General features: G+C 46.5%; 2 protein-coding genes and 1 pseudogene across 2 annotated transcripts; 1 reads left to right on the top strand and 2 right to left on the bottom strand.

Moving 5' to 3' along the window:
• Window positions 1–1,631: 1,631 nt before the first annotated feature.
• Window positions 1,632–5,265, top strand: LOC133924220 (cellulose synthase-like protein H1). Its single transcript, XM_062369666.1, has 9 exons — window positions 1,632–1,987; window positions 2,101–2,422; window positions 2,521–2,646; window positions 2,802–2,921; window positions 3,013–3,225; window positions 3,359–3,488; window positions 3,594–3,781; window positions 3,890–4,240; window positions 4,455–5,265. The coding sequence occupies exons 1-9, from the start codon at window positions 1,725–1,727 to the stop codon at window positions 5,010–5,012; spliced, it is 2,271 nt and encodes a 756-aa protein (XP_062225650.1). The 5' UTR covers window positions 1,632–1,724; the 3' UTR covers window positions 5,013–5,265.
• A 12,423-nt stretch (window positions 5,266–17,688) lies between these two features.
• LOC133925476 (transcription factor bHLH95-like) lies at window positions 17,689–21,420 on the bottom strand. The gene is made up of 4 exons (XM_062371392.1): window positions 21,040–21,420; window positions 20,792–20,934; window positions 17,884–18,361; window positions 17,689–17,774 (listed from the first exon to the last, which is right to left on the bottom strand). The coding sequence occupies exons 1-4, from the start codon at window positions 21,368–21,370 to the stop codon at window positions 17,689–17,691; spliced, it is 1,038 nt and encodes a 345-aa protein (XP_062227376.1). The 5' UTR covers window positions 21,371–21,420.
• A 747-nt stretch (window positions 21,421–22,167) lies between these two features.
• On the bottom strand, window positions 22,168–27,454 carry LOC133925475 (uncharacterized; annotated as a pseudogene).
• Between the last annotated feature and the right edge of the window lie 311 nt (window positions 27,455–27,765).

Raw genomic sequence — 27,765 nt, 5'->3', positions numbered from 1 at the left:
ACCGACACAAATGAAGTATCGGTACCGGTCCATAACTTCTCGCGCTCGATGAAGCATCAGTGCCAGCTTATAAATCAGTGTCGGCTCTTGATATAAACTGGCACTGATACTATCAGTCTGGTTTTTAATTCGAACTGGCACTGATGGGAGGACTGGACCCGAAATTTTTATTGAATCGACTTTTGCTCACCCTCACGTCCGCTGATTTTTACTAAGTCCCCACGCGTTCGCAGTTCACCCTCAACCCTCACTTCCTCTCTCTCCCCACCTCCCTCCTCCACGTGCACGAGGTGACTTCCTGCCTGTGTGTCGCCGGTCTCGGCCGGCGTTTGCTTGTCTGCCTGTTTCCCTGTGGTTCCGGCCAAATCTAGGCCACCCCACGTCGAGCCATCCAGGCCCTACATGGCCTTGGTGCGCTATTGGCTCCTCCACCCTCCTCGATTGGCGCATTGTTGCCTCCTTTGCCCGCCTTGGTCGATGCCGACTCGCCTGCCTATTCCCCTTTGGATCCGGCCGAATCTAGGCCGCCTTGCGACGGGCCACCCTGGCCCCGCCTCACCCTAGCGTGCAGTTGGCTCGTCTGCATGCCTTCGTCACCACTCGCTGTCGTCGCCGGCGCTCCCGATCGCTAGCCGATCCATCTTCGCTTGGCACCTCTGCACCTGCAGCTCCTCCGCCCGCCTCCATGTTGCAAAGTTGGATTTGTTTTTGTTCCCCGTTTGATTGTCTTGTGAAATTAATCCCCTTTCTCTCTCTCTCTCCTCGTTTAGGATTACTGACGGGATCGGATGAGCGGAGCAGAGCCGCGGATGCGCTAGCGTCGGTGCAAATGTTTGTTTGTGTAAATGTTTGTGATTATTGATGGGATTCTCCTCGTTTAGGATTACTAATCTATGCAATTGTTTGTGCAAGTGTTTATGATAATCGGAACTCATCTGTACAAAATGTTTGTTCTACGTTCTGTGTTTGATATGTGCAATTGTTTACGCAAGTGTTTGTGATAATCGAAACTCATTTGTGCAATTGTTTGTACAAGTGTTTGTGATAATCAGAACTTATCTGTGCAATTGTTTGTGCAAATGTTTGTGCAAGTGTTTGTGATAATTGAAACTTATATGTGCAAGTGCATCCGATTTATGTTTGTAATATATTATGCTTTGAGAACCGGTACTGATACTCGTTTCTGGTAGATTGTTTTCTGGAAAACAGCAACACTGTCGACTGAACTTATGAACCGAAACTTATAGTTATGGATTATTAGTGTCGAGTAATCAATGTTAGTTCAAAATCTAATACTGCTGGTGTTTTTGAGCTAGTACTAATGACTCTTTCTGTAGTAACGAAGGTTCACATAGTTAAATTAGTGCCAGATTTCACCAGAGCTTCTGTACAGAAGTTAGGTGTCATTTTGTAGTCACCGTGTTGTGCAGTAGAATATCTAGTCTGTCACGGGAATATTTACTGATTCTGACAAGCTTATTGTGGTTTCAAAATGATGCTTTTCAATTTACCGTTGTATCCAAAACCAGGAAGAAATGTTTTTTTGAAAAAAACTACTGCAATGCCAAACGGAGATTAACGATGTACCGTGTAACTTAACATAGTGTGCGTCTCTATATAATCACCGGTGCTGGTTGGGTGTTCGCTTGCGGTTCTGGGCGTGCTACTGCCTGCTGACTGCTGCGCTGAGTGACCAACTCCAAGAGTGTCTTCTCGACGCAGCCATGGCCAGCGCCAAGAAGCTGCAGCTGCAGGAGAGGGTTCCCATTGGCCGCACGGCGTGGAAGCTGGCCGACCTCGTCGTTCTCTCCCTCCTCCTTGCCCTCCTCGCCAGCCGCACCGCCTCTCTAGCCAGCGGCGCTGCGCCGCCGTGCTGGCTCACCGCGCTTGTCTGCGAGTCGTGGTTCACGCTCGTGTGGCTCCTCAACATGAACGGCAAGTGGAACCCCGTCCTGTTCGACACGCACCCCGAACGCCTCTCCGAGAGGTAGCACCGCGACCTGTTCTTGTCCATGTCTCCTAGGAATTCGTGCAACTCTGTCCAAAAAATGTTCCTTCTTTTTTTCCTACTTCGATTCAACGTGTTGATTGCGTTGCTAGGATCGACGAGCTGCCGGCGGTGGACATGTTCGTGACGACGGCGGACCCGAAGCTGGAGCCACCGGTGGTGACGGTGAACACGGTGCTCTCACTGCTCGCGGTGGACTACCCGGCCGGCAAGCTGGCGTGCTACGTCTCCGACGACGGCTGCTCGCCGGTGACGTGCTACGCTTTGCGCGAGGCCGCGGAGTTTGCCAAGCTCTGGGTGCCGTTCTGCAGGAGGCACGTCGTCGGGGTCAGGGTCCCCTTCGTCTACTTCTCCTCGGGGCCGGATTACGGCGCGGCCAGTCACGAGCTCTTGGCCGAATGGACATCCATGAAGGTTAGCTACTCGGCGTTGATGCACTCGTTGTGCATATCAGTTACACTCGCGCAGTGTCTGATCCTGTGTTCATGGCCATTTTCGTGGTGTTGCTGCAGAGCGAGTATGAGAAGCTGGTCAGCCGGATCAAGAACGTCGACGAGGGCTCCCTCGTGCGGCGCGGCAACGGCGAGTTCGCTGAGTTCTTGGGTGCTGAGCGCACGAACCACCCGACAATAGTCAAGGTTGAGACGAAGCTGTTTAATTACATGAATAACTAGACGTAACGATTAGCTGTCAAAATATTTGTGAAACATATGTTTCTGTCTGCTAGTCTGTAATTGTCTCATTGTGCACAAACTTGTGATAATTTTGGTCTGTTTTTGGTGAGGGATTCCAGGTCCTGTGGGACAACAGCAAGAGCAGGGCAGGAGAAGGGTTCCCGAGTCTCATCTACATCTCAAGGGAAAAGAGCCCCAGATACCGCCACCACTTCAAGGCCGGGGCCATGAATGTCCTGGTCAGTGTTCTGGTACTCAGTCACAGCAGTTCAGTGCCACAGAGGTTCAGACAAGTGCTTGCTAGTGAATACTGACCATTCCCTGGTGCAGACAAGGGTGTCCGCCTTGCTGACCAACGCGCCCTTCATGCTGAACGTGGATTGCGACATGTTCGCAAACAACCCGCAGGTCGTGCTTCACGGCATGTGCCTCCTGCTGGGGTTCGATGGCGAGGTCCACAGCGGGTTCGTGCAGGCGCCGCAGAGATTCTACGGCGCCCTCAAGGATGATCCTTTTGGGAATCAGATGGAGGTTATATTTAAGGTACAGATGGAAGTATCAGAGTATTATTGACACTAATTGTCGTTCTGCATCTTACTAACTTTTTATGTGCAGAACCAAACCAAGATTACTCTTAGTTGTTACTGACAAATAGTTTCTGTGCTGGTGGGTTTAGAAACTTGGATTTGGAATCGCCGGACTTCAGGGCATGTTCTACGGTGGGACGGGTTGCTTTCACCGAAGGAAAGTCATTTACGGCTTGCCACCGGACTCCACCACAGATGACAAACCCAGAAGGACAAAAGGTGAAATCAGCGCACAAACTTATATGTAGCTGCCAGGAGTGACTGTTAGCCCTGATGAATTTCCATTCAGTTCATGCCCTTACACAACTAGTTGTACTTTGTCAGGTTCACCGTCTTACAAGGAGCTGCAGATGAAATTTGGCGGTTCAAAACAATTGATAGAATCAGCTAGGAGTGTCATTTCTGAAGACGTGCTCGCAGCAGCGCCAATGGTAGATATATCGAGTCGCATCGAGGTGGCAAAGGAGGTGTCTGCCAGCAACTATGAGATCGGCACATGTTGGGGTCAGGAGGTATTTACCACTACCGTTGTCCACAACGTTTTGCAGGTTGCTACAGTACAGTGCAGCAGTACAATGTCTTTGCAGGTTTCGCTACAGTATATCACAATGTCTTTGCAGGTTGGCTGGGTTTATGGGTCGGTGACGGAGGACATTCTTACCGGGCAGCGCATCCATGCTGCTGGCTGGAGATCGGCACTCTTGGAAACGGACCCGCCGGCGTTCCTAGGTAGCGCACCGACCGGAGGGCCGGCCAGCTTAACCCAGTACAAGAGATGGGCAACAGGCCTTTTGGAGATATTCCTAAGCCGCAATAACCCGTTCCTTCTCTCTATCTTCAAGCATCTCGAGTTCCGGCAATGCCTTGGTTACCTGGTCCTCTACATTTGGCCGGTAAGAGCGTCTTTTGAGCTCTGCTATGCGCTGCTGGGACCTTACTGCCTCCTTGCAAACAGATCTTTTTTGCCAAAGGTAGCCTTCTGCCATAAACACATTGCTTTTAGCTGCAACTTCGATTATTTTCAATTCTCCCTCGTATTTGAAGACTTGATCCTTATGTGACCACCGACTACTTCAAAACCTTCCATTGGTAAATTAGCCTTGCAATACTAATTGCATTGCATAAATAAGTTCTTCACGGACATTTTGGACATCGCTCGTCTGAACTTTTGGTGTTCTTCTGCAGGCATCAGAACCTGGTTTCATCGTCCCGTTAGCCCTATTCTTGACCTTCAACCTATACTACCTCATGGAGTACATGGACTGCCGGCTCTCGGCCCGCGCCTGGTGGAACAACCACAGGATGCAGCGGATCGTCTCAGCCTCCGCCTGGCTCCTCGCGTTCCTCACCGTGCTCCTCAAGACCCTGGGCCTCTCCGAGACGGTGTTCGAGGTCACCCGCAAGGACCAGAGCACACCCGACGGCGACGCCAGTGCCAACGACGCCGACCCCGGGCGGTTCACCTTTGACTCGTCGCCGGTGTTCATCCCCGTGACAGCGCTCACAATCTTGAACATCGTCGCGATCGCCGTCGGAGCATGGCGGGCGCTCGTCGGCGCGGCGGAAGGCGTGCCCGGTGGCCCGGGCGTCGGGGAGTTCGTATGCTGCGGCTGGCTGGTGCTGTGCTTCTTGCCGTTTGTGAGGGGACTCGTGGGCAAGGGAAGCTACGGCATCCCATGGAGTGTCAAGCTGAAGGCTGCTCTGATCGTGGCCGCGTTCCTGCACCTCTGCAGAAGAAATTAATATTCGCGGCATCGAAAGCCTAGTTTCATCCCTGCTCAGAATTACGATAGTAACAGTAAGGAAGCAGAAACTACGTACGGAATTGGATCGAGCAACATGTCTGCAGCTCCATTAATTCATCAAAATACTACAACATGTTTGACGTCAGATTGTACTTGTACGGTTTGAAAATAATTCTTGCAGAAGAATGTAAAGCAAAGAAAAGGTATCCCCCGTTTTGTTCATTGAATAAAACGCACATACATGTTATCTATGTTTACGTTCAGACTTCGCAAAGATTAATTCCTGTTTCCAAGGGGATTACAGATCCTGCTGGATGAGAGAGGCACCTTAACTCAGTGTAGATTGCCGACCAAAGCCAAACGGGCCGCCACTTCTTAGAACTGGACCAAAGCCGAACTAAAATGGAACGCGTGGGTGTTTGAGTGTTTCCCTTTATGCCTGTTTGTTTTGTATTATAAAAGTTAAATTATGATTATAATCTGGAAGTTGAAATAAATAGATGTATTATAAAAATTAGATTATGATCATAATTTGCAAGCTGAAATAAACAGCTAGATGATAAAAACTAAATCGTTACAATCCAATCTCAAAATTATAACAATCCAGCGATCTGACTTTCACCTATCTTTTCAATCTACAATTTAGATTGTTAAACAATACAACTTCTTACTATCCGTAATATATAAATTGTTTTTTACAATCCTCACTAGAATAAACACACACTTAGTTCAGTCCCGTACTGAATAGCTACGGAGGCGCGGCTATGCTCAAATCGGGTGCAGAGCACGAGGAAGCTTGTGTGCTGGTGGAACTTGAACTCAAAGCCAGCTGGGTCTGACTGCATGCAATTCCCTCTTCTTTTCTTTTCTTTTTTCCTATTCAGGAGGGGCAGCAGTACTTTGACGATGAAACGCCGAGACTAAAGGCATGTCTGTTTCACAAATAAGATTAGTCAAGTATAGTTTATTATAAAAATATTCTTAATAAATTCTTAGTCACAAATATGATAAAGTTAATTTAAAAATCAAGTGTATAATATGTAGACCATAAGATTAACAGTTACAAAATCAATCAAATAATTATCTAACCATTTACGACGTGATTAGCCTTAAACATCAACCAAACATACCATAATGCCCTCCGGGCCGGATACGGAACGGGCCTCCATGGGGTCCAACGGCCTAACCACACAATGTTATACCCCAAAATTTCTATTTTGGGTTGCGAGCATTTTAAAACAATAAAATAGCATTTTTCCTGAAATTTGAAAACTTTTTCAAAAAAATTTGTTTAGAGTTTCAAAAGAATTTGTTTTCTGTGATGAAAAATGTATTTATAAAATATTAGAATAGGTTAAGGAATTTCAAGGTTGGATAAATCCTTGTACCATTTTTTTTCATATCATCCAAAAATCATCTATTGACAATCTCCTCTCGCGTACTTTTGATCCTACCCAACGTGCCCTGCCTTTCCTTAATGTTTTTTTTCTCTCTCTAGTCTCTGGCTCAAACCGAAAATATGCCATCAACCTTGCATCACATCGGATTGCTAGCAGGACGGCCACACCACACCGGAGCGCTGCTGCCGCCGATAATTTTCCGCCGCCCAACCTCGCCGCACATGGCCGCCCAGCTAACCATCTCCATGGCACTTGCACTCCCCTATCATTTCTTCATTCAATCCCAAACATCAATCCCCTCTTTTCTCCCCTCAATTCAAGATCAAAAACTTTGCTCTAAATGTCTTTAATGGTTATAATGGCAATTGAAGCCGGCTGCTAGTTACTTCTCATCGCTAGCCTCGTCTTCTCACGAAGTTTCGGAGTTCAAGACAGCTACTAATGCAAATCTTGACAATACCAAAATTGTAGGTCTCGTCGATAGCTTAGATTTGTACCTATGAAGTCTCCATTTGGATAATGTATCTAGAAGTTATTGCCCCTGAGATTAGTGTTATGCAGTTAAGGCTGAATTCAAACAGGTTTTTTTTGGCACAGTTTTGTAAATGAAGATGGCATTTCCAGAAATTTCAATGAATACTAAAGTTGTAGATCTTTTCGAGTACTATAAGATAGAGTTCGAAAACGTCCAATTTAGAGTTGTAACTGTGAAGTTATTGTCCTTGAACCAGAGCTATTCATTTCATCTTCCTGAGCCATTCATTTCGTCTTCCAACTCCAGCTTCTTCCTCTTTCCTTTCATGTCCAGCATCACCCAAGCCATCAAGAGGAGCTCCACACCCTCCCTTGCCCCTTCCCATTCCTCCCAAATCATATCCACAGCTGCTGCCCTACCCGTGCATTGCTGCCACCGTCGTTTGCCGCCGTTCAGACAAGTCATCACCCATGGAGGAGCTGCCTCGTCGCCCCACCACCGTCGACAATGTCACGGCGCTACAGCATGTCGTCAACACCGCCGAGGATCCTCTTCATACCCCTGTTCACTGGACAGCACCGCTGTGCCACCGGTGCCACATACCGTCGCCGCCGGTGCCATCGTCGTATCCACGAATTCTTCTTCACCGATCGTCGCAACAAGGTGAGGAAATAGCCCAGCCTCTTCCACTCCTCTTTTCCCCTGTATGTACACCATTTTTGATCCCTAACTGAACCCCGAGCCCGGCCAAAGCCCTCGCTGCGCCGCCACAGCCATCGCCATTGCAGACAGTTGCGCAGCCGCCGATTGGCATTGGCGTTCCCCGATTGATCTGAGGTCGGATCACCGCGCCTATTGACCAGCACGTGCCCCTGGATGTCCCACACACTCTCACTAACCCGTTTGGCCATTAGAGCCCCGACACCACTAGGATCACGATCGTCATGCCGGCTACCTAGTCTGGAGTTCTACACGTGCAGCGCGGGTTCAGATCGCGTTCCTCGGTGAACTAGCACTCCAATACATGAGTCCTTTGGCCAAGACGTGCCCCTGCTAGTCCTCTACATCCTCCAAAAATCAATTTGTCCATAGCTACAGCAGAGCTCCCGTTCTCGATGTCGCAATCCCTGCTGCCCAGTGGCGCACACGTCCTGCGTACCTAGAATGTCAGCCACGTTCCCCGACGGACCGGAGCTCCAATCACCGATCCCTTTCCCTAATATGTGCCCCTAGTTGTCCTCAACAATCCCTAAAAGCGGTTCAGCCAGAAGAGCATCGACGCCAACAATTTTGTGGTCGCTATGCCGCTGCCCCCTTATCTGTGAGTGTTTTGCGCGTGCACCTGGAATGCATTCGTGCTCCCTGTCAATCCAGGAGCCATTTAGATGCATCAACCATGTCACGGTGTGTCACATCTTCTATGCGTCAAATTGAGGGTTCCCCTGCATCTGCAGTGACGCCACCAGGAGCGCAATCCCAACTTCTAACGTCGTTGCACAATCTCGCCAAAGTTCCAACCAATCGATCTCCTTCTCAGGTGAAGCCCTATCCAAACCATCTCTGCAAAACCGTGTTCCAGAAAATATGAATAATTCTATTCAAACCATTTCTTGAATATCACTGCCAATCTCCGAGAACGCGCACGCCTTCTTTGATGTGTCTGTGCGCGGTCACCACCGAACCTGGGAGCATTCGTCGCTATTTTGCTGCTACCTCAGAACACCGCTGCTAAGACCAACCATAAAACTGAGCTTGCCTTATCGCGTTCTACACCATGCTCTCCTCAATTTGTTGGAACTCACTGCTGCCGACGTCGACATCAGTGACCGTCATCGTCGTCATCCGTGTCCTCCATCACCGGCGACGCTGAGAGCCCACCGCCAGCCATCGCCTTGTTCCACTCTATTCCAATTGTTAGTTAGGGTTTTCCTTCATCAAATAATTGGTCGAGAATATTTTCAGGAAATATTTTGGCTCCTTTTTCTTCAACCCTAATTTAATCTTCCGAGAACCTGTTCTTCTCCGTCTGGACTCTGATTTGAGCGGTTCTTGTGCCCAAATTCTTTTAAAACCGTACCCTATCCAACCATAGTTTTTTTATAATGTGTTGTCTCTGTTTGGTGTATTGTTTTTTAGTTGTTTTGTGCTTTCTCTTTTGTTGGTAGATCTTGTGAGCAGAATATGGTGTTTCTAGAGAATCGATGAGCTACAAGGTCGATACTTCAAGATATGCCAGAACCGAGTTTATGAAGATAACTGAGCAGTAGCCAGGCAAGTGTCCTTCCTCATTTTGCACCTATTTTAGTATTTATATGTTAGTTGTTTATCCTTCATGCATGCTTATCTAAAATTGGAAACCTATGATTAGGGTTTACTAGTAATTATCTGATTATCCTTGTCGTCGTTGAAAGAGTCATGGGAATAAGGGTAGATATGCTAGTCGCTGTCATGGTTGGTTTATGAGTTAAACTTGATTAATGTCTATGCAACATGATCGAGAGTGGTAATCTTTTGTAGCAACATAGTATATGGATCCTAACTGGATGGTTGGTTTGAGGTGGTGCTGCACAGCAGGTTTGTGATTGTTCCTGTGTGGGATCCTAAGGACCGATTCTTGAACATGTAACCAAGCTAAAACCGCAACCATCCACGTGGCCTATATGGGTACGACCTGGCCAATGAATTAGCTACCCTCCAGTTCCGTGAGCACCATTTGGACGGTTGAGTGGCACAAGAGGGGGTTTCTGCAACGATGTAATCGTCTGTTAGCGGTGAAACCTCAGTGGATGCTTGTAGTGATCTCCTAGCGCACACCTCAAGAGTGTGTAAGTGCCTGATCAACACGGCAGCATGAAGACTGTCATCTGGTAATGCGGGTGAAGAAATCACGACCCATGGGGAAAGATGGGCAAACTCTGCAAAGTATAAATCTGATCGATCAGCCGTGCTCACGGTCAAGAGTGACTTGGACTTCTTCTTGATTAGTTGGGATCAGAGTTTTAGTTTGGTTGGTCAGGTAATCAGGTAATGGAATTACTTGGTGAGTTTTGGTAGTCGGATGGAATCCGATGAGCTGTTTCTCTTGTTTAGTTGTGTTCTCACAATTAGTAAATAGGATGGTTGGAGTCATAGGTTAAGGTTTTTTAGTGGAGTTAACCAATGTCTAACCATTTCTTGATTTAAGCCCTCATGTCATACATTCCTATATTTGCGGAGTACAATATGTACTCACACTTGTTGTTTCCAATAATAAATGTTACTCAGTGGGAGAAGTCTAAGTGTTGATCAAGGAAGCTGAAGGCTATATGAAGATGGAGCATCCTGGGTCACGTTGCCCTCAGTCAATTGCTTGTGGTGTGCCTTGAAACTTTCGTCGGAGTTCCCTCTTGTTCTTCCGCTGCTGTTTAAAATTCTGGTAATCATTTCAATAAAATTGTTTTTTTCAATATAGAACTGTATATCACTTATAATATCACCGTATGTATGATAAAACTGATCCTAACATATACGTGAATCCTACTTGATAATTCTTTTGAAAAACCGGGTGTGACACACAACAACCGAAAACTTGTAAGTCGCTAACGTAGTAACGCCTGCCGCCGAGAAGATGATGTATTTTTAGTGCCACATCGAGAAGCTAACCACGTCGTTCCCTCCTCAAAACACATCCGGGTAACCCCATCAACCGGTGGCCGCGTGTGGCATGCACCCTTAGCAATTCAAACCCATGGTAAACGGTTTAAAGATGGTGACCACTACACGAGCCCATCAAGGGCAAGTCGCTTGCGACATGCATGCTAGGCAATTTTTTTCTCCTTATTTAAGTTTTTTATAGATTATTTTTTAAAGAAATGATGTGAGATATAGCTAGCGCAAATAGCAAATGAATATGATTTCACCACTTCAAGAAGTGGCCACACATATGCAGTCCTTCAGCAAGTGCCTATAATCTAGGTACGTAGTCAATTTTGCATATTTCTAGACATGACTAGTTAATTATAGTAGAACGACTCTTATAGTTTTCTTAAACGTGAAGCTTTGCAAACAATTGATGTAAAAAAATTCTCCTTTATGGTTTGTTTGAAATGAAGGATTCTTATTGGAAATTTTAAGATTGGAATAATATAGAAATTATTATTCTGGAGCCATATGGTTGTAGGAGTGAGACTCAGAATTCATATAGCGAAGGATTCTAAAGTCTAAAGATTAATTCAAAGCTTTGTGTTTCCTTTTCAGAAGTGTACGGCAACATATGTGTTCATCTCTCCTCTTCTCTAATTCAACACATCTATATCTATACTTCTATAACTATTATAAAATATATGAGTTATGGTATAATTGACCGGTTACCACTGTCCATTCGAGATGATCTAATGATCACCGTACATAAATTCTCTCCGTTTCTCCTTCCAAAAATATATTTAATCTCATATTAATTACCTTATATATCTAGACGTCCAATATTTACATTTCATATATTTTAAAGTACATTTAATCTCATATTATTTATCTTTCATACATAAACATCTAATATTTAACTTCTATATATAGAAAAATTCCTTATTTGCCATCGAAAGACATCCTTCTTCCCTCTATGACACTCCACTGCCGTCAGTTTCATTTTTCGTTCCTTCCATACCACTCTGTTAGCATGTTTACCAATTCTATTCATTAGTATTGTTCACACACACAATGGTTTTCTATTTCTTCAAAAATCAGACACCTTCTGTTCCTCTAAAAATCCTAGAACCTTTTGTACGTGTTATATAATCCATGTGAAACTTATTTTAATCGGATTCACACAAAAAGCTTGTGTAGAATTTAAACTAAAATTCTCTAAAAAGGCTAATTTTATAATTTCTAACAATTGTTAGGAACTTAAATAAAATCCCAAAAAATGGGAAAATTTAATAACATTCTTCTTATGTGATGGACTAATTTCTAAAATTATTTACAACCCTATGTTATATGGTAAAAAAGTGAGTTCCTCTGTAATACCCCATTTTGGAAGTCACTTTTTCACCATATAACATAAGGCCAGAAATAATTTTAGAAGTTTTTCCATCACATAAAAAATATTGGTAAATTTTTCTAGGTTTTTAGGATTTTATTTGAAGTCATAACAATTGTTAAAAGTTATAAAAGTAGTTTTTTTTAGAGAATTTTAGTTTGAATTCTACACAGATTTTTTGGATGAATCTAATTAAAATAGGTTGCACGTAGATTATGAAAGACGTACAAAAAGTTCTAGAATTTTTGAAAAAAAACAGAAGACCACTTATTTTTTAAAACAGAAAACTACTGTGTATATGAACAGTACATATGAACAGTGAATTTCGTTGGTAGAACTGATAGAAAGGCTAATAGAGTGGTATGGAAGGAAAAAAAAAATGAAACAGGTGACAAATAAGGAAATTCGTTTCTTGGAATGACATAGAGGGAAGAGGGATGTTTTTCCGATGGCAAATAAGGAATTTTCCCTCTATATTGCTATATCCTCGATTGATTCCATATGTGTGAAACACGTGTGCAGATGTTAGTAATATAAAAAGCATGAGTTTAGCAGGAACTTTGTGAAGCATCCATCATATTATGGTCCAAATCATGTATATGTTTCCCCTAAAATCATGAGATCAATTAATAAAGACCTGTTCCCCTAAAACTATGGTAAGTGGCATAAACATGCTACGCTTTGTTAGGAAATATTCCCCTAAAATCAGCGAACAAGCCATCCCAATCCTCTATCCCCTCCACCCCTTCCCTTCCTTCATGTCCGCTGCCTATCGATTCTCCTAAAATCCACGTCGCATCCACCTACTACCATCCTCAACCCGCCCTGATTCCCTCCAGGCATGCACTCATTGCCTTGATCCCTTCCATAGCCGACACCACACCCGTCGTCGTGTGGCAGTCCACATTGTAGCTGCATGCCCATCGTTGTCATCGCGAGGCGTCACAGCCACCCTGGAGCCGCCCTGCCCCCTTCCACAATCACCATGCCATCCGTCGTGTGGTAGTACACACGACGCCTGCCTGCTGCCGTCTTTGTGAGGCATCACCATTGTCACCAGTTTGTGATGCATCGGCCACCACATATCTTCCTCAGCCGCAATCGCCACAGATCCAACTGCTATGTAAAATCTTATTTTTAATTTTTTAAACCATGTAGGTGTTTGATGAAATGCCCTCAAGTCATCAAGTGGACCTCGAAAACCATTAAGAAGAGGGTTTTAAAAATGCCGGTAACACATGGTTTCTCATATTTTTGGTGAGTTTTTTTAAATAATATTATTTTATTGGATAATTACAAAAATAATAGTTAAAATCCAATATTTGCATAAATAAGTATACATCGGCACTCTACATACCGACATCTTACTTGACATTGGGTCTGAAGTCACTTCGCATACTGACATGTCTTGTGTCCTACATATAAGTTTTCTATATGATCTTGGATGAAAAAATTCATAAATTTTGTGAAAATTGTACCAACAACAAGGTATATAATTTTGTAGTTGAATATTTTTCTATTTAAATCCATTTAAATACTTAAAAAATGGTTACAAGTTACGGATCTAGTTTTTCAGCCGATGCATTTTGTTGCTGCAGCTCACGGTGTGTTTTTGGCTCAGCCGTCCGAACGAGAAATGGTAAAGGATAGAGGACGCGCTCGCATATTTTCGTTTTGTTAGTCCCATACTGCATAGCTAACAGGCGCGGCTGCGCTCAAATGGGTGACCGAGCACGCAAAGCACGAAGTAGCTCGTGTGCTGGTGGCATGGTGCGCCAAATTTTGGATTTCAAAAACTCAGCTACAACAGCTCTGATGATGATGATGATTTTGCAGGCGCATGACACATGTGCTAGGCAATTTCTCCTCTCCTTTTTTTCGTGTTAGTTTTTCTCTTTTCCTCTCTTCGGCAGGGGCAGTACTTGGCGAGGAAATGTCTGCCGCCGAACCCATGGTAAACGGTGTAAAGATGGTCACCACTACACGCCCAATTAGGGCAAGCTGCATAAGACATGTATCCTAGGCAATTTTTTCTCCTTATTTAAAAACTTTTTAATAGATCATTTATTGCTTAAAGAAGTGATGTGAGATATAGCTAGCGCAAATTGCAAATGAACATGATTTCATCACTTCAAGGAGTGGCCACACATGGGCCCTGTTTGGTTGGGGTTTTCCTGATTTTTGCTTCTCAGAAGTCAGAAGCCCAACCAAACAAGCTGCTAAGAAGTTGATTTTTGAAAAGCTAGCTTCTAATGAAATGAACTGAAAGTTGAGAAGTTTGTTAACATGAGCTTTTCTGACTTTTAGCGTGCTGAGAAGTTAAAAATTTATTGCAAAAGTTAATAGCAAAAAGTCATCAGCTATCAACTAGAAGCCAACTTTTCAGCCTAAAAACAGCCTCGGTCTGACCAAACACAGCCATATGCACTCCTTCAGCAAGTGCCCATAATCTAGGTATGTAGTCAATTTTGCCTATTTCTAGACATGACTATATATTTCTAGAAGCACACCCCCTTTGAGTTTTTTTAAAAGTGAAGCTTTGCAAACATTTGATTTAAAAAAAATCTCCTTTTATGGTCTGTTTGGAACACATTAATTTCATATGAATTACAGAGAAATTAGTTCAATTCTCACAATAATCAAGAAAAAATCATGTGGTTCAAGCAGACCTTAAACCCAATACTACGTTAGATTACATTCAGGGGTGGACCCAGCCTAAAAAATTAAGCAGGACCATAATAGTGATTGAGCCTTTGTAACTTAAAAAATATACTAAATTCACTAAAGTTCTCTGAAAAATAAGAATTTGAATGGGCCCTGTACCCCCACTCTTTGTATGTTGGGTCCGCCCATGATTACATTTTGTATAATTGGGCTCATCGAGGGAACTAGCATGTGTACCACTGCCATTTTTCACCTTTTTGTCAAATTAACCCAGCGGAGCTAAGAATATTATACGGCCAAAACTGATAAACACATTAAGGCATGTTTGGAATGAAGGGTTTTTGTTGGGACTTAAACCACAAATGAACTAGTATTTTGTGGTATCTTAATTGTCCATTGCATCACACAATAGGGTGAGGATATTTATAATCATACTTTAACCACTCAAGTTCACATTACATTAGTGTCTCTATCTCTAAGAATGTTCTCAACTATCCCTAAGAATATTCCCAAAATATTCTTAAGGTATTATACTCGCTACACGTGTCTATTGGTACATGTGTTAGACTACCCTTCAGCGACATTATCTGCCTCCTTCGAGCCTTCCCCCCCTTTGTTAGAAACTCCGATAAGTTCATGTCCTATTCACCGGACTATCTAGTGAGGTTATTAGCATCTGGACATAATGCTCCGATGAGTGCAAACTTATCTGCACCGGACCATCTGATGAGACCAATCTTTCTAAGATTTTTCTAATTTAATCAAACTTTGTCCCAGCTACGATGGCTTCTTAATGTATTACATCAATGAGACTTACTAACATATATTTTTGACAAATATGTTAGTCCTAATAACTATGTTATCATTAATCACCAAAATCACAATCATGATCTAATAGAGTCATTTTTGCTACAGTTGCCGTCGGCAACCCTTGTCCTTGAGAACGAGACATTGACCTTCGAGGCCTTCGCTCCACGTTGAATAGCCTTTCGGGCTTTGCCGGCACCTTCGTTGACTTCAACCTTTCGGGATCGGAGACTCGGCCTTTGGGCCCCATGCTTCGTGTCAGTTGTCCCTTCGGCAGGGCCGGCCTTGGTGAGGGGCAAGCGGGACGGCCACCCTAGGCCCCTAAAATCCAGAGCCTCCTCCCATATAGGTACACATGTATATTAACTATGACTCAAAAAAGCACAACAATCTAAAATCTAATCGACTTGCGGTCAAAGTTACATGGTCGTGTATGACCTTTGGCTTTTGGTCGACCCAGAAGCAGCTTTGGTTCCTTTGCAGTAGGTTAGTAGCATCTAAATTAGTAATCATCTCGTGTATAGAGAAGTCAAATAGTCGACGAGATCACTTCATCTCATGCAGTTCTAATCCGCCTCCTACACCACCTCACTGGACAGGCAGACGGCACTGCGCTCTGCCTCGCCAAGCACCTCGCGCTTTCACCAATGGACGTCACCGCCACCTCCTCCACCCACACCAATAATGTTGTGTTATCGTCGTCATCCATGTACGCGGCGCTGGTGCTAGTGGGTGCAGGTGCGCATGGCGCGGCGCCATGCTAGAGCATCTACTCGACTTCCTTAGCGCGCCCTCGGCCACGGCCCTCACCTCCTTCGGGCGCCTTGTGGCACATTGCGTCTTCACTGGCTGGTGCGGGCCGTCTGACCTTTTGGATATTCTTTAAGTGTCTATCGAAAACAAATTTTTAATGTATCAAATATTATCTTTACAATTTATATATTAATTAATTTTTTGATGTTTCAATACAATGAGACCTTGTTTTTAGTTTAGTTTCAGCATGGGTCACCAAAATCTCCAGACCGGCCTGCCCTTCAGCTCCAACCCTTTATGATAACTTCAGAAACAACTTCATTACTGTGTTAGTAGTGCCAATTCCTATATGGGATTGGCTGAGGTCGGCCAAAGTCAAATGGAGCGCTGATGTGGTATTATTCCTTCAACAGTTTTTATTGAGAATTTTTAGATTCTATGAATGAAGGGTTTTCATTGGGATTGTTTAGATTGTGATAATATAGGTATTATTTTTCTGGTGCCATTTGGATTGTAGGAATGAGCTTCGAAATTCCTATAGTGGCGGGTTCGAGAGTCTGAAGATTAGTTCAAAGCTTTATGACCGTGTTTCCTTTCAGAAATTTTAAGGCAATATATGCCTTCATCTCTCCTCTTCTCTCTACTTCAAGAGCTAGTTTTCTTTAAAGTTCACGTGAGTGTCACCTCTCATTCTCTAAGGGCCTCCAAGGGAACAACCCATGCATGTGTTGCTGCGCTACTGGAATGATTTGAGCAACTTGTCCTGGCCGCCGATTCGGGTGTTGGTGGATCTGGCGTCCTCTCCAGCAAAGTCGGATAGAGGTATGTCTTCCGCAGCCCTAGCTCTTCTCTGGAGCTACTGGAATTTGTATGCCCCTGTGCTGGGCTTGTTCTCGACGGCGCCGGGAACTGCCTCTGGATTCTCGGTGCTATCTTCTGGTGTCTTGCAGCTTCAGATATTCCTTCAGGCAACCAGCGGGAATGGTGGTGCCGATTGTATCCTGCCAAGAGGTGAAGCAGGTTGATGTTGGTTCATTGGTTTCTAGCATGTGGCTTTTCAATGGTTATTAGATCTTCTTCTCCGGCTTGGTCAGGCTGTCAGTGGTCTCCTTCCGGTCACCAATGGACATTTGTTGTGCGTCGTCTCGAGAGACCTCCAGAAGCCGCATCAAAGTCAAAGCATCCACTTGCATTCAATGTATTGGTGTCTTTGTGGATGTTGATTTGGCCCTCACAGTGGTTTGTCTGCTCTAATATACTGGTCTTTATATTAACAATATAGGACGTCAAGCCCTCCATTCCAAAAAAACCAACGAACCACAACATGTGTAAGCTCAAATAGTACTGGTACGGGTTGCGCCAAATTATTACGAGAAGACAATAGTTCAATGACAAAACAGTACTTGTACGGTTTGCACCAAATTGTTGCGAAAAGACAATAGTTCAATGACTAAACTTCTTGAAAAACGAGTTCTTCCTTTCAAAATCTGCGATAACGAGTGCCGATTGATGGCAGGAGCAGCTCAGCTCAGAGCTGATTGCAGGCTATGCATGAGCATCCATCTCATTTGGCGAGCCAGTGCAGCAGCTCTGACACTGCCAGCTTGTACCTGTCTTCAGCCGTCAGGTTCTCCGAGAAGTGTGCGGAGGCTCCATTGATCTGCTCACGCAAACATGCGAAGTTTCATTAGGTTTCAGCCAAATCAGTGAAGAAACTGAAATGCAAACGCAATTCTGTTGTACGTTATCCCGATCGAACGTTGCCGTTGACTTACACGCGCATGGATGGAGAACATGCTCCGGTTCCGGTCGGACGAGATGTCCGTCGTCACGACGTCGATGCGATGCTTCTCCAGCACGAACAGCGCTTTCGTCAGCAGGCCCAGCTGCCGCGGCGTGCACAGGTTGATGAACGCGTCGCCGCCGGACACGCTCACCACGACGTTCGGCCCGGACCACGTCTGGAACGGCGCCGGGGGCGCGGCGGAGCTCCCCTCCCCCGCCGCGGCGTCCCGCAGCGCGTTCCAGCCCTGGGCCATGTCCGCCAAGGCCGCCTCCCTTGTCGCTGGCGCCGGTGTGCCGTGGCGCATCGGTGACGACGCGGGTGCCGCGCTGCTGCCGAGACCGAGCTGCTGCGCGCGCATGCGCTCCAGCTTCAGCTTCTCCAGCCTCTGGAGCGTGCCTTCCAGAGTCCTGATGTAGCTCACGGCTTCCCCCACTATGGTGGCCTTGTCAGCCTGTAACATCAAGCACAATAAATTAAGGGTGATGCTATACTTCGTGGGCTTGTTTCTAAAAAAAATTGAGGCAACGATCGGACGGTTTAAAAATCATCTTCAACCCTTGCCCACGCTCGTCACTAGTCTTCTTCAACCTCCGTCGAATCCCGACATTGGCTCGCTCTCTTGCCTCCCATTTTCACGTACAATTATCTTCAGCGATGTCCCTGACGCGAGATCTGAGCCCACCACCCCTATCGAATTAATCTCTCTTTTTTGGAGCTCCCTCACTCTAGAACTAGCCCATCCGACGATCCTCTACCGCTTTGCCCTCACGCCCACCTCCTTCGCCAGTCTGGCCTCTCACCCATTTTACCAAAAAAAAACAACCCCTCCTAAACCTCAATAAGAAAATGGCATTGACTGAGAAATCATTTTAGATTTCAGTGACTATTTAGGAGACGGGTAAAAGTAATGCCCGTTCATATTATAAAAAAGTGTTGCTTTGATATCAACATATAAAATGAATTTCAATACTTTTTCAAAAAGTTACACATTGTTTTCATATGTCGTTCAATATCAATACCTATAAAGACGCCGCTAGCCAAAATTCATAAAGTTGCATAGAAAACATCACCCTTTTATGATGGGAAGAAGAAGTACAGAACATGGTAATGTACTAAAAGAAAGAATTAAAAGAAAATGTAATGTACCAAAAGAAAGGATTAAAAAGAAATGGTAACATAATTATACTGCATGATGCATGAAAACCGAATTGATCAATTGAAGACCAGTTATTTTAAAAATGATTGACATCTATCTAGAAAAAGCGTCACAGGCCATATCATATGCTAGAATACAATTGACAAAACTGTTGATAATCTTTGATGCATAAGATATATTGTTCTTTGAAAAATATGTCCTTCATGCATATTGGTAACAAACAAGTTAACCAGGATAAAATACCAACAACAACATCATGTTCATAAAATGGAAATTGATTTCAATCATTTGCACACAAATTACAATGGTAAGGACTTATGATCAAATACCAATAAATAAACTATTAGGTTCATATAAATGAACCAAAAAAACTGTGTTCACATACAATCATGTGAATCAAATCTTAATATTACACTAGATTCCAGTCATAAGTCAGCTTAGTCTTTTTTAACTCTTCTTCAAATTTATTATTAAATTCCGAGGTATTTTTCTTTCCTTTTTCCGTTGATACCAGTGCATAAACAAATGGTACCGATAGAGATCAAGAATCATTGTATTTAAGGAAAAAATGTGATAAACATGGTAATAACTGAGAAGCATGCTGAAAACCCTTGCTTACATTCGGATTACAATTAAATTTGAGCGTTACTCTCTATCTTTACTATCAATTATTTTCTCCTTTTTTATACTTGTATGTTTGCCAAAAAATATTGCTAAAATATCAAGCTAAAACAAGTATATATGTTCCAAAACAACTGCAAATCTGTAATGAATAAAACAAAACAAAATGTAAATCCACAATAATAGTCGTCAATAGAACTAATTTAAAAACTCATAAAAAGCTCAAATTTTATGCCTGACATAATCATGCACAACCCGATTAGCCAAGCTCCGACACCAATTTTTACGCCCTAGAAGGCTAGCCTACGAAGAAGTTAGATCCAAGGCACTGAGAGTTGCCACTTAGGCATTTCTATTTCTTAGTTCATTTTGTGAGCTGGATTTGAGAGTCAAGACTAGGTGTTTCACTGGTTTTTTCTGGCTTCAGTTAAGAAACACGGCACACTGTGCTTCTAAGTGTGTGCAGCCGAGATGCTCCACTCATGCATTAATTTAATTAGGGAAATAATATATTATAATGGACTACTTTTTTTTTGTCTTTTACCATGAATGGATATGAGCTGTTGAACTCCTTCTCATTTCTCTGATCTCATCCTTGCCTCACCCCTTCTCTATCCCCAGCGATCATCACCGTGCTCTACTGTACTAACCTAGTATCATCGGTCGTTTTCTTTCCTCTCGTACCCCTAACATCTCCCATCAGTTGTCTTCTACCACAACAGCCGGTGGTGGTGTCTCTGCTGCCTTATTGTCCCGCCTACTGCCCATCGACATTGCCATCGTCGGGGAACACATCCTAAGCCCAGAAACACCCTCTAGAAACACTAATTTCACCAACGAAGTTCAAAATCGTCACGATTGTACGACATGAGATTTTCAGTCGTCTAATGTATAGGAAATACGATTTACTTAACACTCCAACCATGGCCAAGGCAGGCACACGAAAGTAAAATTTCTAGATGACGCGTGCAATTGGTGATCTGCATATGAACAGTACGATTGGCCAAATAGAAAAAGAGGAGGGGGAAAAATTGCAGCTAGCTCACCCCATCATCGATCTCGCATGGTTGAACTGCAAGAAGAATAAATGGTAGCCATGCTGACCTTTTCCGGGAGCTGGGGGAGGAGCGCGTGCAGGCTGCTGAACATGTTCTTCATCTTCTTCCTCCGCTCCCTCTCCGTCCAGATATGCAGCGCGTGCTCCGCCTCCGCCTCCTTGGCGCTCTTGCCCTTGCCGCTGCCGCTGCCTCCTCGCCCCCCGCCGGCACCGGCAACAGGAGCATCCTTGGCGTCGTGAACGCCTCCGTCGTCCGACGAGCTCTTGGTGGACAAGGAGTTGGAGAGGACGCCGCCGCTGCCAGCTGCTGCAGCGTCCCCGCCACCTTCTCCTACGGCGACGTCGTCCTTTCCCTCCCCCGCGTTGCTCTCAACGGCGTCGACCACCGCTGGGCTGGCAGGCTTTGACCCGGCGTTGCTGTTCTCGCCGGCATGGATCACCGCGGGGCTGGCCGGCTTCGACCCGGAGCTGTTGTTCTCGCCGGCCGGCTTGACGGAGCTGGAGCTGGAGGCAGCCGTCTTCACCGTCGCCGACCCAGCACCGGCCGGCGTGCTGCCGCCGGGGGAGGCGGCGCGATCATGGCTTCCCTCGACGTCTTCAGGCCGGCTGGCGCCATCCTGAGACATGGTGCAAGGCAGCAAGGGGAGCAAGGAGAGGAGAAGATGGTTCAGGGGAAGACTTGTGATGGAGAAAAAGGATTTGCAAAACTGAAACGGCAAGAACACATATGACTATATGAGAATGCATGCACTTTGCAGTTTGTACACAGAAAAGTTAAAAGATTTCCACCCTAGCAACAGCATTTTTCAGAACCTTCTGTGCCTCACCAAACATTTGCCAGATAATACAAGAAACAGCTAAGAAGGCTTCTGCATGCAGCATCACCTCTGGGCCCTTGGCTGCATGGTGTGAAGGGCTGCTAAAACACTTCCCTTGCATGCAGTTTCAAAGCTAAGCCCTTGGAAACGCTTCCAGCAAAAGGAACGATTAAAGTGAGAGCCATGACAAGAACACATCAGCATATCAATTGGCCTAATTGGATAGGTGTCATTCATGCTAAACATCACCCTTTCTTTTTCTTCCAGTGAAACTGCATTTGGCTTTTCATGCTGCTACTGAAAAAAAAGGCTGGATTGCGGGCAATACATGTTTCCTTTTGCTGGCACAGTGAACACTGAACCATTTACAGAGACACAACTACAGATGTAACAGAGGTTGATCCAGTTGATTCTCAGATTTTATCACCACTGGAACATTATGCAACCTGCGGATTGCCGCTTACAATATCACGAAACAATAAAGGCCTGATTTTATTCTCTATCCAAGAACATTTGCTTGCGTGAAAGAACATGAAACTTGACAACAAATCGCCCTAAAATTCGTGTGATGTATCTCTTGAGTGTATTTGCTACTCAACGAGCTGCTACAATCTTTCATAGAAATTGAGGGTGGCCTCTGCACCCAAAACATCATCCTCTGAAACTTGCAATACGTGACCATCTGAGATGTAAAACCATTGCTTGCCAAGACCTGAAAGAGGTTGCCCTGGATCAGAAGCATCAGACTTTGATGTTACTCTCCGGTAAACAGCATAATGCCCTCCTCCACATTTCCCATAGTGCTCTGTGTTCCACGACGGCTGAGAGACTACATAACTTGCTCCTTGACGATGATGGCTATGGTGGTAGCGGTGACGATGACAAACTACTAGACACAATAACATTTCCCTGAAAATGACAATAGGTCAAATGAATTTATCACAACTTAAATCTGATCAAGAGCTGACTGGGAATGTCAACATAGTTCGTAGAGAAATCAAGTACCAAAATGTTAAAAGTAGATTAACCAACCACGTAAGTTGAACAGCCACTGTTATTTGTCACATCATCCTTACACGGTTGACCTGATAAGCTCCCGCCAGTAGGTAACACATCCAAGGGCATCTGCATATCCAATTCCACTGAACAACGACGAAACACAATATGAGAGCCGTCTGGAAAGCCAAAGTGCAACCAAAATGCAAAACTTTTGTGTGATCCACCTGCACCAAAAGATCTTGCCCGTTGACAATTTAGCAAAACGAGGATGGCCTCATGATCAGACCGTCACCTATGTGATCAAGAAAATAAAACCCTGGCACATCTTTGCAAAGACTGTGTGTTCATGAAAGAGGTGTGATCTCACCTCTTAAGTTGGCTAAAGCTCCATAACTTACCAGGGATGGATCAGTTTCACACCCTTTTTAGCTGGTGGCAGGCGGCTGCAAGAAAGATCGACAAATGGCTAAGATGTCAATTCAACTGACTCATGATCCTTATGGTGGAATACTTATTTGGAAGCAGAGAAACGCAAGAAACTTCCAAAACGCAAGCACCTCAGCATGGATGTGGCCCAGAAGATCAAAGACAAATCCTACCAATACCTGTTAGCCATAGCCTAATCTAGCAGTTGTCGGTCTCACTTTTCTTAGTTTGTTTCTTAAGTAGTGGAGCCCAAATGCTCTGATAAGAACATCTCTTTTTTATTTTTTTTAAAACTTCTGTTTTTCTTCCTAGTATAATAAAATCGTTAGTTCTCGTGCCGTCTTTAAAAAAAAGACATCTGCATATTCAGTTGTCGATACAGATGGAGAGCTTGCTGGCCATGTGTTTGTGTGTTCATTGGCAAATGGACAGGTCCCTGTCCAGTGCTCAATGTACCTCATGCAAATGGGGATGGATTGAGAAGCAAAGGAAAACAAATATGCCCCTGCAATCAAACTACGGACCATTCAGTAGATAATTTATATGGAGTGATAAAGTGACCATGTTTCACATGTCGCATGGTGCATACCTGATGAATGACAGGCTCAGCATCAATACCGACTGAAGCACGTAGCAAATGAATGCACAAAAGCTGGAAGAGGACATCAATACTGCAGGTGTTATACCATTTAAGACAGTTCATGTAAGTTCCAATGAGTACTTTCAATTGCGGATACCTTGAGGAGTGAATGCAGAACAATGTTGCGAGAGAGAGCATGGCTCCCACCCCCACCCTTGCCACCGCACCGGCCGCCACCGGGACAACCCTATTTCGAGCTCCTCCGGCGCTCGGCCACAACCACAGCCACCCATAGCACCCAGATCCTGCGCGCCTTGAACCATTCCGACCTCAAAACCCCTCCAGATCCAGTCACCGTCAACTACCAATTCCACTCCTATCGATTCTCCACCGCCGCCACTCAAAACTCACCCGCTGAAGCTCGAGGATGTCCTCGTAGTTCCGCCTACTCCCGACTCGGAGGCTTCTTGGCACCTATCGTACGCTGAGGTGGTCAGGTGACCCCCCCTTTTCCCATCAATGCTCCGCACCAACCTCTCTATTCTCGTCTGCGATCCGTAATTACTGTTCCACCCCAACAACCGGACTGGAGGCTCATTCAACACTATAGTAGCCCTACGTGACTTCCTTTCGACGCGCCATCATTTCGCCATGTCCGGGATTCACTCCAGCCTCCGTTGTGCCCCTAGATTTTGCGCAGTCCAGCTAGTGTGACGACGAGCCCTTTGCGAGATCTGGGCTAGATACAAGCCCGAGCCGCTACTGGTGGAGGAAGGGGGAGCATTAAAGATGGGATCTGCACAGTTCTTCATTTCAACACGACGGGCGACCTGGGCCAGCTGTGCCTCCATAGTGGTGCCTCCGCTCGACCGCCTTCAAGTACCTAGCATCGCCTCCACAGCAGCACACTCTCCACCTTCCATGTGCTCTCAAGAGGACACTGCTTCCGGTGCTTGGCTTCCGAACACCAGTCTGCCACCTGCCGTGATCCGGTGCGATGCTTCCGTTGTCATCGCTCGGGGCACCGGGAACATTCCTGCACCCCCCGCGCCTTCAACACCGGCCACCTTGTACACAGTCGCCGTCCCTTGGACCAACACCATCCGATGCTGCTGCACTTCGGGGGACAGTTACTGCCTCCTTAGATGGATCCTCAGTACGTCTGCGGTCACCACCCACCCAACCGGCGTAGCACCTCGACATCGACATGCGAAGGCTCTCCTTTGGCCAAGATGGTGCTCGATGACCCTAATACATGTCCAGAGGAAGACACCTACATCCCCAACCTCCTTCGACACAGAGCACGAGATCAAGGAATGTGAAGGAACCGCCCTCGTTCCACAGGCGTTCAGCCTCCCTCTAGGAGGCGGTGCGCGACAGGTCGAGGAGGCGATTGTCGGTGTATCAGGAACCGGGGGTCCCTGAGTCCCGAGGCCAAGCCAGCCGTCCGCCACCCGTCACCATCCCGCGAGGTCCCTCCTGCGGGATGAGGAAAATCTGAGTTCCGGGAGAAGGTGCTCGGGGCCACAGCCTCTGGTTCCCGAGCACCCCAGTTCCCCGATGACCCGCAGAGTCCAAGTACCGGGAAGAAAGTGCTCGGGGAGGTGCCCACTCGCCCCCAAGTACCCTAGTCCCTCGATGGTCAGAAGTGCTCGAGAGAGAGTGCTCGGGGCTGCACGTGGCAGCCCCCGAGCACTCGGTTCCCCGAAGGTTCTACAGAAGTGCTCGGGAGAGAGTGCTCGGGGCTGCACGTGGCAGCCCCCGAGCACTCGGTTCCCCGAAGGTTCTACAGAAGTGCTCGGGAGAGAGTGCTCGGGGCTGCACGTGGCAGCCCCCGAGCACTCGGTTCCCCGAAGGTTCTACAGAAGTGCTCGGGAGAGAGTGCTCGGGGCTGCACGTGGCAGCCCCCGAGCACTCGGTTCCCCGAAGGTTCTTTCGTGCAAAGGCACTCGGGAAAGGGTGCTCGGGGTTGCACGTGGCAGCCCCCGAGCACTCGGTTCCCCGAAGGTTCGCGCGAGAGCACCCGATGCCCCGACGGGCCAGAAGGGCCCCCGAGGTGCCCGCCGACGAGGTGTCAACCAGTCGGAGGTCCAAGGCCGCATTTAATGGGCATGCGCGGCCTGACATCCTGACATCCCCAACTGCTCCCGCCGCAGTATCAGTCCCTGCCATGCTTTGGCAGGGGGGCGTGGGTCCATTAATTGCACGGGTCCCGTCCCGTATCATCCGGTGTATCTCGGGATAACCTTGCCAGGACCAAAGCGTTCCGCCTGCCACCCTGCCCTGGCAGAGGAATAAGACAGGGTGGGCGCGCCGGGTGCCTCTGTGGCTGCCCGGTGGGCCCTCTCAACGGCGCCCGGCGCCAGGGCGTCCACAGTGACGGGTGGTCGGACGCGCGCCGAGTTTTTCCACCGCCCCTGTCACTTCGCCCAGAGGAAATGATAACGCCTTTCTCAGTCGTGGCGTCTTGGAACATGTGCCCCTTCTTTCCCGTTTGGGGTATGTCGTGGCCGGCGAGTGAAAAAAGGATGTGCGGACAGAAAGAAGAAGAGAGATCGACAACACAGGCCCCCGAAGATCGTCGAAGGTAGACCCGAACACACGAGAAAACATTCGAAGACAGATCGAGACGATCGAAGACATCATCCGAAAAACACCGCAAGCAAGCTTGAGCAGAGCTAGAACAAGGGAGCCTCAATCTCTCAGTTAGACAATATATTCTTGTAACCAGACATATCCCTGAGGGATCCCCTTCGGGGAAGGATATTGCATCCACACAGGAGTAGGGTATTACGCCCCCGTGCGGCCCGAACCTGTCTAAACTCCGGTGCATTTATTTTTCTTTGCACTAGGTCGATCATCCCCCCCCCCACCGGCCGTTGCATTTATTTCCACTTTCATTTATTTCTCCGACGAACTCATTCAGGATCATCCCCCCAGCCGAATCTCTAAAAAGGGGTCTCTCGGGATCCCTGCGACAGGAGTTCATCCTCTGACAGCGATCCTCGACGAGTTTTGCCTTCACTGTGGAGAGGTCACTGTCTCCACTCATAGCTCGGATGCCTTCCTCATCAAGTTTCAGAAGAAGATGCGCTGCGAGGTGGTTCTCCGACAGCGGCGTATCAAGCGGAATGGAGTGGAGCTTCGGCTGTGCCCCTAGCGTAGTCTTGCCAAAGCTTTCGGCACAGCTATGTTCTTCAGGGTCCGACTGTGCTTGGAGGGGGTCCCGATGCATGCATGGCCTCCAGACATCATTGAGAAGCTCATTGGCTGCACGTGCTCTCTGCAGTACATTGAAATAGATATTCTTTAGCCTACCGACACCAGCATCATCAACTTGTGGGCGTGGATGGCCAACCCCACTACTATCCCCAATGTGTTGTGGTTGTTCTTCACGCACAGGGCACTAGGGAACCCCTCCTCTCCGTCCAGGTTGCCATTGTCCCGTCGGAAAGATGGCAATACAACACCAAGTACCTCGTCCTCATGCATTTGGACCAACGTGAAGACTACACTAACTCCTCCATCGGCTTTGACTCCAGGGGCAATGAGGTCCTGCAGCACCCACCCATTCCACACCCTTTCCCCTGGTTCAGGGGCAAGCGAGATGGAGAGCCGGAACCCGTCCAGGTGTACGAGAACCCTGCACCTCCACGGGATGAGATAGAAATTGAACGTCCTACCGGTCTCATCAGGACGCTCGGCACGGTACACGCGACTGCAGGGAGCATGGTGACCACACACGTGGCAGGCGTGGTCTTTGAGATGACCACACATGACACCACAGGCACCAACACCGCCACGATGACTCCGACAACGATGACGATCATCCCAGCCACGATGGCCGCTCGAGGTGCCTTCATGCACATGGTGATGATGGGAGTCATAGTAGGCCGCACAGGGAGGGTACTCACTCCCCGTGGTGGTAGGATCAGGATGGGGGACACCATGGGGCTTGCCATCAGCATGATATGGTCTCCGAGCCCACAGATGCACTCCCGATGGACTTCAATTTCAAGCTACCATTCCTAGAGGAGCTCCGCGTCAAGGAGTTGACTGACCTACATCACCTATTCGCCACCCAAGCTTCGACTCTTCGCGCTGATCTGCAGCACATTTTAGGCGAACAAGTTCATTCATCTGTGTGCGATTCTACTCCCAAAGGCGATGGATGAAGAACGTGGAAGAATACATGGGC

Source organism: Phragmites australis, chromosome 7 (assembly GCF_958298935.1).
Source record: "Phragmites australis chromosome 7, lpPhrAust1.1, whole genome shotgun sequence".
In the NCBI taxonomy this organism is placed as follows: Eukaryota; Viridiplantae; Streptophyta; class Magnoliopsida; order Poales; family Poaceae; genus Phragmites; species Phragmites australis.
The sequence above is the reverse complement of the archived record's forward strand: the minus strand, read 5'-3'. Positions and strand labels throughout refer to the sequence as shown.